Source organism: Cebus imitator, unplaced genomic scaffold, assembly GCF_001604975.1.
Source record: "Cebus imitator isolate Cc_AM_T3 unplaced genomic scaffold, Cebus_imitator-1.0 Scaffold205, whole genome shotgun sequence".
Lineage (NCBI taxonomy): Eukaryota > Metazoa > Chordata > Mammalia > Primates > Cebidae > Cebus > Cebus imitator.
The window spans coordinates 1,749,521-1,768,019 of record NW_016107520.1 but is presented as its reverse complement, the minus strand read 5'-3'; the positions used below and the strand labels follow the sequence as shown (position 1 = coordinate 1,768,019).

Below are 18,499 nucleotides of genomic sequence, written 5' to 3'. Positions count from 1 at the left end.
AGAGACGGGGTTTCACCATGTTGACCAGGATGGTCTTGATCTCTTGACCTTGTGATCCACCCGCCTTGGCCTCCCAAAGTGCTGGGATTACAGGCGTGAGCCACCGCGCCCGGCCCAAAAATCCAACTTTAATCCTTATATTGCTTAAAAACACTTAAGGGGATACTGTATTAAAAGCATGTTTGAGTCCAAAAAAAGTACTTTGCTAATTAAACAACACTTTACACTATCATCCTCAAAACTGAAACAGAACTAAACTGTAACGGATTATTATCATTTGTCACTGACCTTTCTCTACCAATTCTCTGTTCAATGGAAGACTCAAATTACCTTGTCGATTTGCTATTGAAAAAGGAGTAAAGTATCATGATTAAAATTTATATATGTTATAAATATATATGCTATATAACAATAGCTAATATAAAATAACATGTAGACATTATTAATAAACAGTACCCCCCCCATTAGCACTTTTGCTTTCCATGCTTTCACTTTCTTCCAGTTTCAGTTACCAGCAGACAACCATCATACAAAAGATATTACATGGAAAATTATAGAAATCAATAATTTATGTTTTAAATTGCACATCATTCTGAATAGCATGGTGAAATCTCACACAGTCCTGCTTTAACCCACCTGGGATGTGAGTCATCCTTCTGCCCAGCTTACCATTATGTATATGCTACTGGTCCATTAGTCACTTAGTAGCTGACTTGGTTATTAGATCGACTATCATGGTATCATAGTGCTTGTGTTTAAGTAACCCTTATTTAACTTAATAATGGCTCCAAGGCACAAGTAGTGATGCTGGCAAATCAGATATACCAAACAGAAGCCATAAAATGCTTCCTTACATGAAAAGGTGAAAGTTCTCAAAGAAAAAGGTCATATGCTGGGGTTGCTAAGTGATATTGTGATATTGTGAAGCAGGAAAAACAAATTAATGGTTTAAGGGTTTGGTACTATCCAAGGTTTTAGTATTCACTGGGGGTCCTGGAACATGTCCCCTGCAGATAAGAGGGGACTACTGTAATAGCTGTTTTGGTACTCACCAATATTTAAAACATCCTCTACAGCCTGAGTTGCAACCCTGTTAATATTGAATGACCTAGAAACAAAAATCACATAATTCTTAGTTTGAATTCTAAAAATATGCTAAAAATCAAAAAGGAACAACCTACCTAAAATATAAAGAATTCTTAAAAAGTAATTGGAAAAAGTTCTAAATGAACAAAGTTAAAAACTGGTAAATAATGTACTAGTATGGATATGATGAGACAAATATTTTCATACACTGATGGGAACAGAGATATTGCAGTTGGAGAGCAATTACGCACTAACAAAATTAAAATGAACATATTCTTCAATCTAGTAACTTAACCTGAAAAACACTTCCAACTACAATACAAAAGATAGGTAAAAAATATTAGCTGAAAAGCTGTTTATAACAGCAGAACAACTCAAATATGTATCCATAGAAAGCTGATTAAATATATTATAATTAGTCATTATATTTAAAATAATACAAATATATGTGCTAAGTAGGGATGACCAAAATATTAAGTTAAAAAACAACAGGCATTGTACAGTGTATATATTTGTTTCACTTTAAAAACAAATAGATATACAATATGACTGTAGAGATGAATGTAGAAGTACTAGGAAGTACTAGAATCTACTAGAAGTACTATGAATGTAGAATATGAATGTATAAGTACTAGAGATATGAAACGAAAGGGAGACTAGCTTTTTGCTGTATACATTTTTGTACTTTCTAACATAGACAAGTATTCTTTAAATTATAGTTTGCTTGAAGGTAAGAAATATTTTACATGTGCAATGCCTTGCTTAACCACTAAAAAACAAGCATTAATACAAACATGGATAACTGTTCAAAACAGTTCTGTCCTGGGGTCTATAAAGATCACTTAAAAAAGGTCGTTTTTAAAAAACATATATAAATAAAATATATAAATAAAAATATATATATTCCCATTAATTTTGAATTCTTCTACTGCCTCATAACTCTTCATACATGATCTCAATAGATAATCCCAAGGAACAGGAATAACCTATGAGTTAACACAACTCTAAACCTAAATCACTGGTTCTTAACTTTTTGGGGAAGGGAGAGTAGGAGATATTCTTATACCTGCTAACCTATACTCTTCGCGTTTGGAGAAATGCAAAAGCACGACAGGTCTACAACCTTCACCATTCTAAGAATTTTCATTTAAAATCAGACATATCCTCTACTAACAAACTGGAAGCAAACTGTGTTATTACATCTTCATCAACTACTAAAACTCTGTCTCCTAAAAACATATCTTCATTCTTAATTAAGTCTGGTAGTACAGCATGTAAGAAGAAAAAGGACTGAGAACAATCTTAAGAAGAAACTAACTGAAACACACAATGATCTGGCTCTGCAGTACTTCTCCCAGTGTATGCAGTAAATCTTATTCCCCACTGAACAAAGAACTGACATGATAACGGGACAATTCAGAGACATTTGCTATGTAATACCACCCTTATATCCCACGTCACGTGGAAGAATTTTTGAAGATGCAGAGATGAAATAGCTATTCCCCAAACCTGTTTTTCTTCCTGAATGCATAGGTTGTATTTTCTAGCCCTTCATGCCATATAGTCACGTGACTGAGTTGTAGCTAATGGAATCAGAGTGGACATGATGAACAGTACTTCAAAGCCTGGCTCACAGCCTCCCATGGGCACCCTCCATGCTCTTCCACCTTCTGTAGCAAAGCAACTGGAGGAGCTATGTTTAGAAGGTGGCAGAGCCACGTGATGGAAGGACCCTGGCTCCTTGAATAACCACTTACAAGAGAGCCACTTGCTAATTACACTGCAGACTTTGCAAGAACAAGAAATAGACTCATACTGTGTGAAGCCACTGAGATTGGTGGTTTATCTTTTATAACAAATAGCTAACCCTGACTCACACATTTCCACATTTCATATTGAAAACAAAGACAAATTAAAGAATTTAATACAAGAAAACAAGCCCCTCTCTATCAAGAATTAAAAGAGAAAAACAGACTATTCTAATATTTTCTTTGTAATGATTCCTCAGGGGTCTACGGTTTACAGTTAAGTTTAAAATTTAAATCACAACTTCACCATTTATTAGCCTCATAGCTTTAGGAAAGTCAGTTAACCTATGAGACTTTCTGGATTCTACTAATGAAAATAAAATCGCCTACTTCTGAGTATTTGTGAGAATTTAAACAAGATCAACTAATTAGCTTGGAACAAAATATGTACTCAGAGATGTAGTATGATAAAAACAAAAATTATTAATTTATAGAAATATATAGCTTTCCCCCAGCCCCTCAGGCTCCTAGGCTTCCCTTCTCTTCCTACATTTTTTAAAAGAGAAAAGGACAAAAGATGAATGTGAATTGCAATCACAGCAAAAGAATCATCAGTAATGGGAGAAGAGAGAACATGTTAGATGCAAGCAAGCTGCATGGGGCCTGGTAGAGAAGAGACTGAGTAACCAAGGTGGCAGGGATAAGGTACAGCTTGTGAAAAAGACTTTTATGCTAGAGAACAGGAAATAATAGAAGAATTTAATGAGCAACATAGAGAAGGCTGAGATTTTAATCTAAGCCATACTTACTGAAACGCAACATCAACACAGGAATCAACTGCTGGGTGCATCTGGGAGGCAAGGAATGCTTTAAAAGCATGGTAGTGGCTGTCATTGCTTATGCTCTGAAAGGTTGAAAACTTGAACTATCAAAATTACACTCCTCCCCAGACAGAAGCCCCACTGCCTCTAGCATAAGTACTACTTCACTGAGATTAATTAGCAAATTTATCTTGATAAATCTTCAATACAACCTAGTGATTCTTCCTTCAACTATGTGGCCTCTATTAACAGCTCAGAACCCCTCTCCTTCTCCATTTAAAAGCTGACCTTCCCTTGTGAAGCAGCACAAGTAGTAATGACAGTGAAAAGGGCACTGATTTTGCAGTCCAGCATACCTGTGCTTATATCCAGGTTCTGACTCTCACTTACTGTATAATTATGGCCTAAATATTTATCCTTGCTAATCCTTAACTTACTCCTTTATAAAATGGGGATGCTACTACTTTCTTCCAGGATTTCTAAAAGGATTAGTTAATGTATAGAAGTACCTAGCACAGTACAAAGTTGCAGGGGCAATATAACTGATAGCTTGTATTACAATGCACAAAACATAAACACACAGAATCACAGAAGTTCAGAAGGCAAAGTAATCTTACTATTTTATCAGTTCCAATTCCTGCATTTTGCAGACAAGGAAATTTGTACATAGTTGTAAAGCTAGTCCATGGTTTAATCAGGTCTCTTAACTCCCGGGCCAGTACTCTTCTCAGTGATACCACTTTGCCCATTTTTTATGGTAAGAATACTGGATAAAGAAAATCTCTATTTCTAATAGAAATTTCCATTTCTATTTCTAATTTTACTCCAGTTTTCAACAAGTAGCATAGCATGTTCAATAGGAAAGACGCTATCATGATAAATGAAAGCTGTTAACTGTAATGTTTTCAGTTTAATCTATGAGATGGTTACAAAATAATTTTACAACATATTAAAAGGATTAAATTTTTTCAAACAATTATTGGAAAATTCATTTTAGAAATGTTCCTGTCATCAGCTTTCAGGAAAATAAGTTATTAACCTATCTTTTTAAATGATACTTATTTTTTCCAAAAGACTATTTATTTGGCTAAGACTAAGATTTTTTTATTGAATACTTATGAATTAAATAATATCTGAAAATTACTTCAAAATAAATAGAACAAAAGTAGATAGGTAGGGGTACAGAGGTACCAAGATTGGCCATGTGTTGATAATTACTGAAACTAGCTACTGGTATGTGCAGATTCATTACACTATTTTCTCATTCTCATACATATTAAAAAATGTTTATAGCAAAATCGTTTAAGAAGTCATGCTAAACAAGTAAGAAACAAAATTCTAAATTAAAATATCCAAATTTAAACATTTGATAAGCATTGTTTTAGCTACATACAATTGTGAGCACATAGTCATTTACTCAAAAATATTTGAGTGAATATATATAAGGTACTGTGCACATAAAAGATTAGGCAGGAAAAAAAAATCTTCTATCACCATCCCAAATCTATAAAGTTGCTTTAACTAGCTTGGTAGTAGCACATTAGATAACTAATAATATAATAAGGGCTATAATAGTTCTATGAGAAAAAGTATTAGAGAAGGATAAAAAAGGATTAATTCATTGTCTTTAAGAAAGCAGTGAGTGTTAAAAATTTGCGAAAGAGAATGACATTTGAAGACCGGTTTTTTAGCCAGTGGATAGAAAGTAGAGTGTTTAGGCATTCAAAGCAGGAAGAAGTTGCATTGAGCAAAAATAAAAAGCCAAGCGAGAAGAAGTGTGCTGAGAATTGCAAGTAGATGCGATGTTTCTAGTGTGCCATAGGTGGGGGTAAGGGTAGTAAGGAATAAGGCCAGTAAGGTAACTAAGGTCATATGTTAAAGGGCCTCAAATGATAGACTAAGCAATCTGAACAGAGGTCAATGAAAGTCGTAAAGCAGAGAAGAGAGATAGTCAGATTCATCTACATTTTAGAACTATTACTCTGTTGTAGTGTAGATGACAGCCTGAAGAATAAAAGGTCAGGCACAAAGAATATTCACTAAAAAGGTGCAGCCTTGGACCAAAGCAGCAGCAGCATAAACTCAAAAAAGTAGACTAAGACTTCAGAAGTACAATTAACAGGATTTAGAGACTGGGATGTATAGAGGGGAGTATGAAGAATGGAAAACTCCAAAGGTAAGAACAAGGTTTTGAGAAATCATCTTTTGCTTTTTTTCTCTAGAGTGTGGAGTCAGGGTAAATGCTGCTGGTATTAAGCAATATAAAGAAAAACTGAAGACAATAGATTCAGTTTTGGATGTGTTGAATCTGAAGTGCTACTAACATCCTACCTGCCATGTAATTTTAGAATATGAGTTTGTACTCAGGAGAGAGTATGTTTGGGAGGCATCTGTGTGGAATGTACCAAGAAGTAGAAGAGATTACCCAGAGGGAGGTTATAGAGTAAACAGGACATAGGATGCTAAACCTCCAGCCTATTTTTTTAATTGCACTTTGTATTCATTTCCTATTATTTAAAATATTTTTCATTTTTAAGTAAAGATAGTCCCCAAACCACTTCTCATTTCCTTAGCTTTACAAACCTAGTGCTCAATAATGACCAAATCCAGGTTGTAACTATAATCCAAGAAGTCAAGGCAAGACTACTAGACCCAAATGATGAATTGAAACTTGGTCTGCCTACATACCACCACCAGGCCACCTCTTCTACATTAGAGGTCTTAGATGTGCCGATACATTACATTACTAAAAATATTTTACAAAACTTGATAAGCAACAACCCAAGTTACTCACCAGGCCTTTGATCCTGTTCCAGTACACAAATTGAGCCCTGAACTCTTCTGTTTTTCCCATGGACCATCATCAACCGAAATCTCATAGTAGGAAGCCCTGTGAATTGAGAATATAAAACTGTTCGCTGAGCTTATGGTTCACAGTAAATAAGATAGTCTTCTTCAGAACTAAGGAAATCTAAGTAAGTCAGCTTACCCAAGAAATACTTGACTTAGTAGGCACACATATCATGATGCTAATTCCAATTTGATTAAGTGAAAATGTTAGAAGAAATTAAAAAAACTACATGTATGCCTGCCTGTCTGATCTATATATTCCTTTCTATCAATACTTTAATATTTCAAATAGGAGCTTCTTGCAAATTTTTAGCCAGCTTTGCTGCTATTGCTCTTATGGAATCTAACATACACAGAGCCTCATTGCAGAATTCAAAAAAGAAAATACTATTTTTAAGTGAGTTTCATTCTTTGTGCCTAGTCCTTGATATATTTTAAAGTTGATCCTAATTCTTCAAATTATTAACAGTTTCTACTAAACTCTAATTTCTCAAATTACACACCAATGTATCTTTTGAATTGGTAGTAAGCTAATAGAGATTGGAGTATAAAGCTATTAAAAAAAATTCTCAACTAATATTGGATTAGTGGACAAAACTAGAAATAAAACCAGAACTATAAATTTCTTGAGATTTACATTTCTTAAAATATTTCATAAATATTAAATCAAATGGGTTTTCTGGCAAAAGCAAAAATGGCACTATTCTTTAACTCCATGAATGCATAAATGATTTGTAACTATGCAAAGAACTTTAGAAATGTCTAAAAGCCTATTTTGTAAACTCTTTCTTAAAATAACGGTGTCACTGATCAACACCAAATTTTTCTCTCCAGCAAATAAAAAGTTAAAACAAAGCCATAATAAAATACAACTTTTCAAAATAATAATTACTGGACATGCTAGTAAACACTAACACTATGGATAATTTATCTCTTATCCTAACCTTTTCAATTTCTCCTGTAAGCTCTTAATTTGTGAGGGTTTTGCATAATACAACTCCTTTACATTTTTTCTCTAAAGTCAGAATTTCTTATTAAAAATAAAAGATAGCAGGCCTAATAATCACATTTCATCTACGTCATAGCTTTGTTGTATCTTCCTAGAAAACACACATGAGGAGCCTATTATGTACAGACAAGCCAGCCAAATCCATAGAAATGGCTACTACTAGGCCAGAATCAAGTAGAAACAAGAGATTAGAGGATAGCGGGTGTGGGTAGAAAAGAAGCAGAGCCAGGGGGAAAGACAAGTATAGTCAGGTGAGAGATGCTGAGCCCAAAATAATGAGCAAATTTAGTGCCATTCTCACATGCAAGTTTATCTAGATTAGTCAATTCACAGAATTTTTGTTTCAGGAAAATTATTTTTTTAAGGCAGCAATAAAACTCACAGTCCCTTTAGAGTGGGTATACTTCTTCTTAAACTGTCCACTGCTACAGCCCAAGAATAAGACATTCTAGGTTAGAACAAATAGGAGAAAAGAAAACAAAATTGGGCCTTTAAAATGTTCTTAAATCTAAGAACATTATAAATGAGGCAGGAATAATATTGCTGCACTTCATATTTTTCAAGCAAGGCACTTAAGTTTTCAGAGCATAGTAAAGCCTTAATACAGGATCTAGAATCAGAAATACCAGGTTTATATTACAGTTCTGATGCTAGCTAATTATATGACCTTGGGCTAGTTATCTGAACTCTCCAAGTCTGAATTTTTTCACTAATAAATACAACTACCCTTCTCACAGGGTTGCTATGAGCATTAAATGGGATAGCATACACAATAAACGCAGTGCCTGACACTTAGCAGACATCCGATACATATTCATTTCCTTTCTGTGTAAGGGTCTATGTCATAAAATCTTTAAAAGTAAGTTCTAATACCTGTAGTAAACTGTTTTCAATAGCGTCAGAAGTCAATCTATTGCTGTCTTTACTTAGTAAAAACATAAGGTGAGACGTCAAAGAACACAAAAAGCAGCAGCATCAGACGTTATTTATGAGATAAATGAACCAGATCACTACTGCCACAGAAAATAAAAGCATTCGATTGAAAATGCCCTCATGAAACTTCACTGACTCCCTCGTAATCTATCAACTGATCCCAGTTTTCCTCCTTTTATAAGTTATTTAATTTTTTAGTAAGTACAAAATTACAAAGCAAAGCTAGAAGCTCTCAGCAGTTACCTTTAAAATATACAAACAGAATAAAATAATTCATTCAATGGCTTCTCTGGAGTAAGGATAAACTCACAAAACATTCTTATCATTGCATCTATTTAAGGTAGACTTTCTCCAATCTCTTTTAAAGTTCTTCCTCTCTTCTCTATCTTACGTCTTTAGCAATAAGACTAGATTGTAACAGTAGAGTTACATTTTCTTTCTTCTCTCATCTACCATATAGTATCTATAATTCATGTCTGTATTGCTTCTTTTTATGTAGTGAAAAAAAAAACTTTATATTATAGCATAAGTCTTGCTGTGTTAAAATTTATTTTTACACTTTACTGTTTTTTGTTTCCTAAATATTTTCTTTGAGTAATAAATTTTAATTCTTTTCAAAATTATGTATTACTCTCCAAAAAAATTAAGATACCACTACCTTTCTTATTCATCTTTACATGCCTGGTGACTCACATATTACATACAACACGTGCATGATGTAGTTTTGTTAAGCAAATATTATGTAAAAAAAAAAAACTGCAAATCAAAAAAACTATTCAAACCATTCTGCTGAATCAAACTTCAATTCTTTTTCAACACAACCAGAGTTGAATCATTGGTACAATGAGGATATCTTTTTTAGTTAAGACAAGTTTTTCTCACTATAATTAAAGCTCTTATGAAAAGGTATGACTGCCAGCAAACAAAATTTCAGAATTTATGGAACTCGTAGTAAACAAGGGATCCAATAACATAACCTTTAAAAGGGTCACTCACATGGTTCTGGCAGCAGTAAAGTAGGAAATAAAACTCATCTCTAATTTTCTACCCTTAATTTACTTACATCTACAAGGATGAGAAACCAAGTTCTAAAGTACTACCGAGAGTTAACTTTACATCACTGTAGTCATTTTATAGCTTGTCATTATGTTCCACAACTATGTTTTGCAAAAAAATTCTGTTGATAATGTAAGCCTAAGTTATATTCAAGTCCGACAAAACAGATTCCACCAGTAATGTAACACACACATTTTTATACTCCTAATAAGGAACTACATTAACCTTAATTGTTGCAATAATGGTTACAATCTTGAATGGTCCAGGCATTTGCCTTATGATGTATTACACTAAAAGGGATACAATATCACCTATGGAACATTTCTGTCAAAAATGCCTAGTCTGAATCTTAACATGAAAAAAAAATCATACAAATTTAAAATAAGGAATATTCTGCAATCCAACTGGCTTAGACCATTCAAAAATACTGATATCATGAAAAACAAAAAAGGATGGAGTTAAGAAAGTGTTCTGAATTTTAAAAGGCCACGATGGCCAAATGCAATGTGTGATCCTTAATTGGATCCTGCATAAAAATAAGCAAACAAATTATAAAGACAAGCAGGCAAACAAATCAATTAATAGGAAATTTTAATACCAACTGACAGGGAATTTTAATATGAACTGCCTATAAAAGTTCTCTATCAATTGCAAATTTATACTTAGTATACTATTCTCTTAAATATAAGCTGGGAACAGTGGCATGCATGTCTATTCCCTGCTGTTCAAGAAGCTGAGGAAGGAGGATAGCTGCAGCCCAAATTTAAAGGCCAACCTGGGCAACATATAGAGATGGTGAGATGCCTTCTCTAAAAAACAAAAAATAAAAATAAAACATTAAAGCATCTACAGAAACAGATCAAAGGCTCTGGGAAGCAGTGCAATAACTTTATTTAATCTAGGGATTCACAAACTTTTTTGTCATAGAACATTCTTTCCCCTTAATACATATTAACATCTATGAAGGTTTTGGAAATATCTCATTAAATAATGAACTGCCATTACTTACAGAATATTAGTTATTCACCAATATTAGCCAGGTTGTAGAAATTGAATAAATATCCAAAAGCACTGTAATATTAAATTCCATATTCAAGATCACAGGTTTAAAAGTACCTGGATGACAGACTCTCCCCAATGAAGACTTCATTTAGTGCTCTCACTGGCAAAAGTTGGGGTCCGGAAGCCTCAGACCCTGCATGTAATTTAAGAAAAAGAAAAACCAAGATTACTCTTTGATTTCTAGAAATATTATTATAAAAAATTTATAAAACATTATAACTTTTATATTTTTGTTTCTGAAAGAATCACATGCTTTAATATAATTAACATTTAAATTATCTTTTACTTAAAGCATCCATAATATAAACCTTAAAGTCACCTAACCTTATACCTGTAATGAAGGCCCTCTCTCTCCAATAAATTTTAATTCTTCTTGAACAATTTCTTAAGAGTGATGAAATATATTTATCCATCTCATAAGATTCTTGTTACACTTAGTTTTATCTTGGAGGCTTCAGAGGTATAACTTATCAATTAAAAGGAGAACTATTTTAGATTTAAGCAGCAAATTACATGCACGGCTTGGATGCTGGAAACCAAACCAGGTATGTTAAGAAATCACTTTTTTTTTCCAAATAGAAAACCTCAAGAGTGGTTTTCGCAACAGTAGCATTGGAGGAATACTTCCACATCCCCCTTCATCACTTCTGAAAAAGTTTTCTTTTTTAAATCTATACAGTTGTGTGCACAGTTTAAGTAAACTTCCTTCAAAATTACTTAAACATTACACCATCAAACAAAATCCTCCAAAGGATTCCTCGTGCTTTCTGGTTCAAATTTGTGATTATCCCCTTCAAACGGTTCCCTTTACTTATTTTATTAGTTTCCAACTGGAAATGCCAACTCTATCTCCTCAGTGTCACCACTATCAGATTTATTGGACTTAAGTCTCTCCCATTAGGCAAGCAACATGAGACAATTTCGCTTTTCTGTCAGACAAGTTCACTTTTCTATCTCCTCCACAATTCCTACTAAGACAATGTTTAAAAATCTATCCCAATTGTGGTAGGCAGGCTCCAACTGTTCCCCAGTGCTTCCTGCCTCCCTGGTATTCACACTTTTGTGAATGCAAATACTCACACTCTTTCCCACATCATACTAGGGCTACTCTATGTGACCAACAGGATATGGCAGCAGTGATGGCAAATCACTTCTGAGATCAGGTTAGAAAAGACACTGTTGCTTCCACCTTGGCTGCTCTCTTTCTCTCAGACCACCTGCTCTAAAGGAAGGGATAATGTGAACAACCCTTTGGAGAGACCACCATGGTGAAGAACTGAAGCCTTTTGCTAAAAGCCATGTAATGAGCTGGAAAGTGTGTCCTCCAGCTCCAGTTATGACTTCATATACTGCTGTTCTGGCCTACAGCTTGATTATCACCTCCTGCCTAAACCAGAACTAACTAGCTAAGCTACTCTTGGATTCTTGACCTTCATAATCTGTGTGAGGTCATATATATTTACATTTAAGATGCTAAACTGAGTGATTTGTTATTCAGCAATTGTTACCTAATACACTATAGTTACCAAATATACTAATAAAACCACCACTGTCACCAAGACAACACTGATCTATTCTTTTTCTCTGACTTGGTAGCCTAATTATTATATTCTTCTGTTTATTATGTTTATGAAACTTAACATTACATTTTTCTCATTTCTTTTAGATTATAACTGCCTAAGGGGAACCGAATTATTATTACAAACATAACAAGTTGTTATAATACCAAGTTCCCTTGGAGCACTTGTTGTTTACCTAAATTATCAGCTCAGCTTCATAATACAGTAGAAAAACATTGATGCAAAAAGATATAGATATATACAAATATAGATACATATACACATACATATATATATATATAAATTTGATAGGTTTAATCAAATTTGATTGCACATAAGACTAAAACTGGCTTTAAACCGTTTTACTTAGGTACTACATATATTCACATTCTCATTCTTGACAGTTTTACAAACATAAATGGCTAAAATGTATTATTTAAATTACTTTTCCTCAATTAATTACTAATAAAATTTGTTTAGATCAGTATTCACATAGATTCCCTACAAATGCTCAACAATAGGTATTCATGAAATATTATCAGTAAATCTGAACTCTCACCATCAAACTGTAACCATGTTTTCCTTTTATGTGGTCTTGACTTTCCACCTCTACTCCCATTTTCCTGTGTCCCCATTTCTCTCTCCATATTACATTTTTATTACATGTGCTTGTTGAATTTCAACTCAAAACTTTTGTCAAATAAGTCAGACAATAAAATTGCTTCAAATCTCTTTCATCATCTAATTCTGCTTATTTTATCATACTAATTGACAACTAAACCTTATTTAACCACACAACTATGTTCATTTAAAACTTGCCTCAATGGCAGAAGTTTTAAAAAGATGCACTCCATATCAATTACTTTTCTTTTTTTTTTTTGAGACGGAGTTTCACTCTTGTTGTCCAGGCTGGAGTACAATGGTGTGATCTCAGTTCAAGTGATTCTCCTGCCTCAGCCTCCCTGGCATTACAGGCATGAACCACCACCAAGCCCGACTAATTTTGTATTTGTAGTAGAGACGGGGTTTCGCCATGTTGGTCAGGCTGGTCTCAAACTCCTGACCTCAGGTGATCCACCTGCCTCAGCCTCTCTAGGTGCTGGGATTACAGGTGTGAGCCACCGTGCCTGGCCAATTACTTTTTTATCCAAGAGAATAGATTACGAAATTATAATTTGTATTTTTAAGCACAGCATTGCAAAACTAGTGACACAAAATGCTACACTGTGTCATACTGCTAAACTTTATATCCAGCTCTATATACCCACAGTGTGGATAACTCTCACACTGTCATATCGCTAAACTTTATATCCAGGTCTACTTGCACTAGATGGATCCATGTGACTATTTATGGCCAGTGGAATGTGGACAAAAGTAATGAATAGGCCTAGTTCCTAAAACTTCCCATAAGGTCTTCTATGTTCTCTATTTTCTCCCCACAAGATGCAGAGGATCCAATGGAAGACTCAGAGGCCTTAAAATATGGTAGCAACCACTATTTTGGTTCCTACCCTGGTTGCCTGAAAACCCCTTGGACAGTGAGATGAGTTAGAAATAAGCTTTTTCATTCAGTTACTGAGTTCTGGGGTTGTTTATTAAACCAATTAGTCTCTGTATTAACACAACCAGTCTTTATTTATATAGCATTTACATTATGTTAGGTATTATAAGTAATCTAGAGATTATTAAAGTATAGGGAAGGTTATATACCAATGCTATGCCATTTTATATCAAGAATGTGAGCATCCTTGAATTTTGGTATCTGCAGCAGGGCCTGGAACCAATCCCCCTCAGATACGTGTATATGAAATAATCTGTTCCAGTCACCACTCCCTGCATCTCCACCTCCTCTCTGGAAGCTTGCAGTAGATGCTTCATACCCAGTATTCTGACAAACCTTGGTGTAGAACATTTTACCATTAATTATGTGAAACACTGTGGGTCCTTTCAATTCAAAGACTCGGCTAAGTTTCTCAATTTAAATTTTTAAAAAGTATTAACTGATTCATACTAACTATACATTTATGGGGAACATATAATATTTTGATACATACATACAACATGTAATGATCAAATCAGGGTATTTAGGATAGCCATCACCCAAATATTTGTCATTTGTGTTGGGAATATTTCAAATCTTCTGTTCCAGCTATTTTGAAATGAGGTATTTTGAAATATACAATAAATTGTTCATTATAGCCACCCAACTATGCTACTGAACACTAGAACTTATTCCTTCCATCTAAAAGCATATTTGTACCCATTAACAAACCTCTCTTCATCCCACCCTTCACCCTTCCCAAGCTTTGGTAACTATCATTGTACTGTCTATCTTTAGGAGATCAACTTTTTCAGCTCTCACACATGAGTGAAAGCATGTGGTATTTCTTTCTATGCTTGACTTAGTTCATATAGTGACCTTCAGTTCCATTCATGTTGCTGCAAATGACAGGATTTCATTCCTTTTATGGCTGAATAGCATTCCATTGTATATATATACTACATTTTCCATATCCATTTATTCTATATGGACACTTCAGTTGACTCCACACCTTGGCTATTGTGAATAGGACTGCAATAAACATGGGGTACCAGTATCCCTTTGCTATACTGATTTCCTTTCCTTTGGATAAATACCCAGTAGTGGGATTGCTAGATTGTATGGGAGTTCTATTTTAGATTTTTGAGAAAACTCCATGCTGTTTTCCATAACGGCTTTAATAATTTACATTCCCACAAACAGCATGTAAGAGTTCCCTTCCCTCCACATCCTTGCCAGCATTGGTTATTTTTATCTTTTTGATAATGGCCACTTTAACTGGGGACAGATGATATCTCATTGTGGTTTTGATTTGCATTTCCCTGATGATTAGTGACGTTGAACATTTTTTCAAATAGCTGTTGGTCATCCGTATGACTTTTGAGAAACTTCTATTCAGAGAATTTGCCACTTTTTAATGTATTATTTGTTTGTTTGTTGTTTGAATTCCTTGTACATTCTGAATATTAGTCCTTGGTTAGATGAATAGTTTGCAAATATTTTCTCCGATTCTATAGGCTGTCTCTTCACTCTCATTCCCTTTGTTATGCAGAAGACTTTGCTTAATATAATTCCATTTGTCCATTTTGTTTTTGTTGCCTGTGCTTTTGAAGTCTTAGCCATAAAATCTTTGCCTAGAACAATGTGCTGAATAATTTCCCCTGCCTGTTTTGAGAAATCATCATGTATAATTTTTTCATTTTGAATATTTTTCTGTTCTTTTTCTGGAAATACCATTAATCAGATGTGAACATCCTAGATGCTGAGCTATGATTCACTAGGTTTGTATGTAATATTGTTTCTATATATGAAATATCAACTTCATTTATAAACTAAACACAGTCAATCTGAGCAGTGACTCTTTGTATGCCAATCTCTCTATTTTTATAAGACTGCTGGTGAGGACAGTCAAATCTACCATCTATTGGTGGTAACAATAACTTCCTTCAGGGAGGGATTAAGTAAAATTTCTAACAATTATTTTTAAATTGTACTTAATATTTATTGCAGACTTTCAAAAACAGTAACAGAAGTTCATGTGCTTATATTTCTTAAGATTTTTTATGATAGTGACGTTGAACATTTTTTCATATAGCTGTTGGTCATCTGTATGACTTTTGAGAAACTTAAATTCTATTTAAATTGTTTTTTGGGACAAGAATCTTTAAAACACAATATAAATACACATTTTAGAAACATGCTAACCTATAAAGCTGTACGTCACCATGAAAAACTCTGAAACAAGTGGATATATATACATCAGGTACCATGAGAGAGCAGAGGCAGAAAGCAGAAATGCAAACGTAGCTTTTCCTAATAAATATATCCAGAAAATAAAACACAGGAGAAAACTGCATCCTTTTATACAGTCTACAAATATTTAAGGTTTCTCTTGGGATATTCTTGTATCATTAAAGTCCCACATTTGCTAGAAAAAGTTGGAAAATATGGCTCAAAGTGGAGAATTCGCTTTAACCCTTATAACAAAATAAGCTGAAAATCACCTTATGCTAATATTCTCTCAGCAGGCTATACATACACTTCAAGCACAAATCTTAAAGCTGGAATGCAAAATTTCCCAATAAATGTATTTAATATATTTAAGTATAACTATATAAAATGTATAATCATCATAATCTTCCACAGACCAGCTCATTTCATCTCTACTCCTTTTTTTTTTTTTTTTTGACATTTCAAAGATTAAGGCCAAGAATCTTTTCTTAAACATCAACTATCCTATCAGATACTTTATAATCCTTCCCTAAATCAGCTAGTTTTCAAATCTGTCCTAGAAAACATTTCTTCTAGAAATATGCTATATTTCTTACTTCAAATTCTAATTATAATAAACTTTACAATTGAAATAATTCACTGTACTTTGTTAAGTGTACTGACACTAGAAATAAGTTAATCACAAATTATTACATCAAAAAATTTGAGATTAAAGGAACTATGAGTTAAATATTGCCCCAAACACATCTGATGCCCAATCCACCTACTTTCATCATGAGTTCTTTCAATGTTAAGGGCTCTACTGTGTTGATTCAAGCTTAGCTGCTGCTCATGAAGGTCCACAGGAACAGGGTTTATGCCAGTCCCTTCAAGGTATAACCTGATTCGCTGCCTCCACAACCACCTTAGAAAAGTGAAGAAAAGGCAAATTATATTAAAATAGAATAAAGAGTAGACATTATAATAATTTAACCAAATTAAATAGTTACAATAAAAAACTAGTTATTCCATGAACAAATTATATCAGAAACACCTAAACCCTATAGCTTCCTGATCAAAGGCAGATTTGAATATTTCTCTTTCCAATTACAATGGAAATACTAATGTGCTTGTACAAAATCTCCAAAGTAATTTAAGTCAAACTCTATCAAGAATCCACAAAGTCCAAGATACTGAGCTAGACAGAGCTTGTGCTTTGCTCAGCAAAAGATTATAATACCAAAAAAAAGCATTCTTAAATTAAAATAATATTGTGTTCAGATGGCTGGATTGGATAAAAATCCCTTCCCACAAATTTTGTAATAATGGAAGTTTTTTTAAACAATAAAAGGAAAAGGGGATTAAGAAATAATAAATAAACCAGTTTTGATTACACCTAAAATTTAAATAACATTTCTGGTAAAAGGAAAAAAATCAATCAGGTTTAATTGATTTCAAAACTTATAATCAACGTATTGAGAATCAATGGGATAGATTCTGCTAGGTAAGTATACAAAAATATACTTCTACTTGGTAGCTATAAATTAGCCATTTCTAAAGTTGTCAAACTTCTGAAATGATTATAAACTAGAATTATTGGTAATAAAATGATTCTAGAAAAGTCAAGTAGATCTAATACAACTTTGCAAACATCTCTGGGAAAAGCTTTCCCAACTATAAAATCTAGTCCAATTCAAAAAATAAAAAGTAGCCTAACTTGGCTCTCTCAAATATAATCGGCTAACCCTGTATCAGCTCCTCCCTCTACCTTCCTCTTTTACTGGTGGTCTGACCACCGAACACATTAAGTAAAAGAAATTTTTAAAAATCTCATCCCCACTGCTTAAGAAATACTTTTATGTGAGATAGATACCAGGAATCTCAGCATGGCTGGATTAAATCCGACTTTCAATTATTACTAGATGGGAGATAAAGATAAAAAATATAAAATCTCAAAATTTAAACACTCAATTTTAGCCAAAGGTTTAATTACCTTTCCACTACTGATAAGGACATGTAATAACGTTAAGAAAGTAGAGACATGGCTGCTATCTCACTGAAGGAGAAAAAACATCTCTTTATGCAGTTAGGCCAACCAATATTTGTCAGGGGTTTTCTCCACAATTCCAACTGGACAAAGAGAAGGTAAATTTGACCTATTTGTGGCTCAGCTAATGCATTACTGTTTATGGCTACTGTTATATCTATGGAGTAATCCAAACATTATTTGATTTGTTCTGGTTTGTTTGTATTTGTTTGTTTTGAGACACAGTCTCACTCTGTTGCCCAGGCTGGAGTGCAGGGGCAGGATCTCGGCTCACAGCAACCTCTGCCTCCGGGGCTCAAGTGATCCTCCTGTCTCAGCCCCACAAGTAGCTTTGACTACAGGTGCTAGCCACCATGCCCGGCTAATTTTTGTTTTTGTAGAGACTAGGTTTCACCATGTTGCCTAGGCTGGTCTCAAACACCTGAGCTCAAGTGATCCACCTGCATCGGCCTCCCAAAGTGCTGGGATTACAGAAGTGAGGCACCATGCCCTGCCTGATTTGTTCTGTTTTTAACAGCATTATTAATGGCACATACATATTAAAGTACTTATATAAGAACAACAGTAAGAAATTCCT

At 33.9% G+C, this 18,499-nt stretch overlaps 1 protein-coding gene across 2 annotated transcripts in view; it reads right to left on the bottom strand.

Moving 5' to 3' along the window:
* The window catches only part of NADK2 (NAD kinase 2, mitochondrial), a 47,540-nt gene that overhangs the window by 6,876 nt on the left and 22,165 nt on the right, over window positions 1-18,499 (bottom strand). Inside the window, exons 6-11 of one of the 2 annotated variants that reach the window (XM_017548252.2) lie at window positions 16,664-16,800; window positions 10,620-10,698; window positions 7,897-7,962; window positions 6,450-6,545; window positions 1,053-1,108; window positions 289-342 (exon numbers count right to left, since the gene is read on the bottom strand). In XM_017548252.2, coding sequence (XP_017403741.1) covers window positions 289-342; window positions 1,053-1,108; window positions 6,450-6,545; window positions 7,897-7,962; window positions 10,620-10,698; window positions 16,664-16,800 — 488 coding nt within the window. The remainder of the gene's footprint in view (window positions 1-288; window positions 343-1,052; window positions 1,109-6,449; window positions 6,546-7,896; window positions 7,963-10,619; window positions 10,699-16,663; window positions 16,801-18,499) is intronic. The other variant, XM_017548253.2, reaches the window with a different exon arrangement.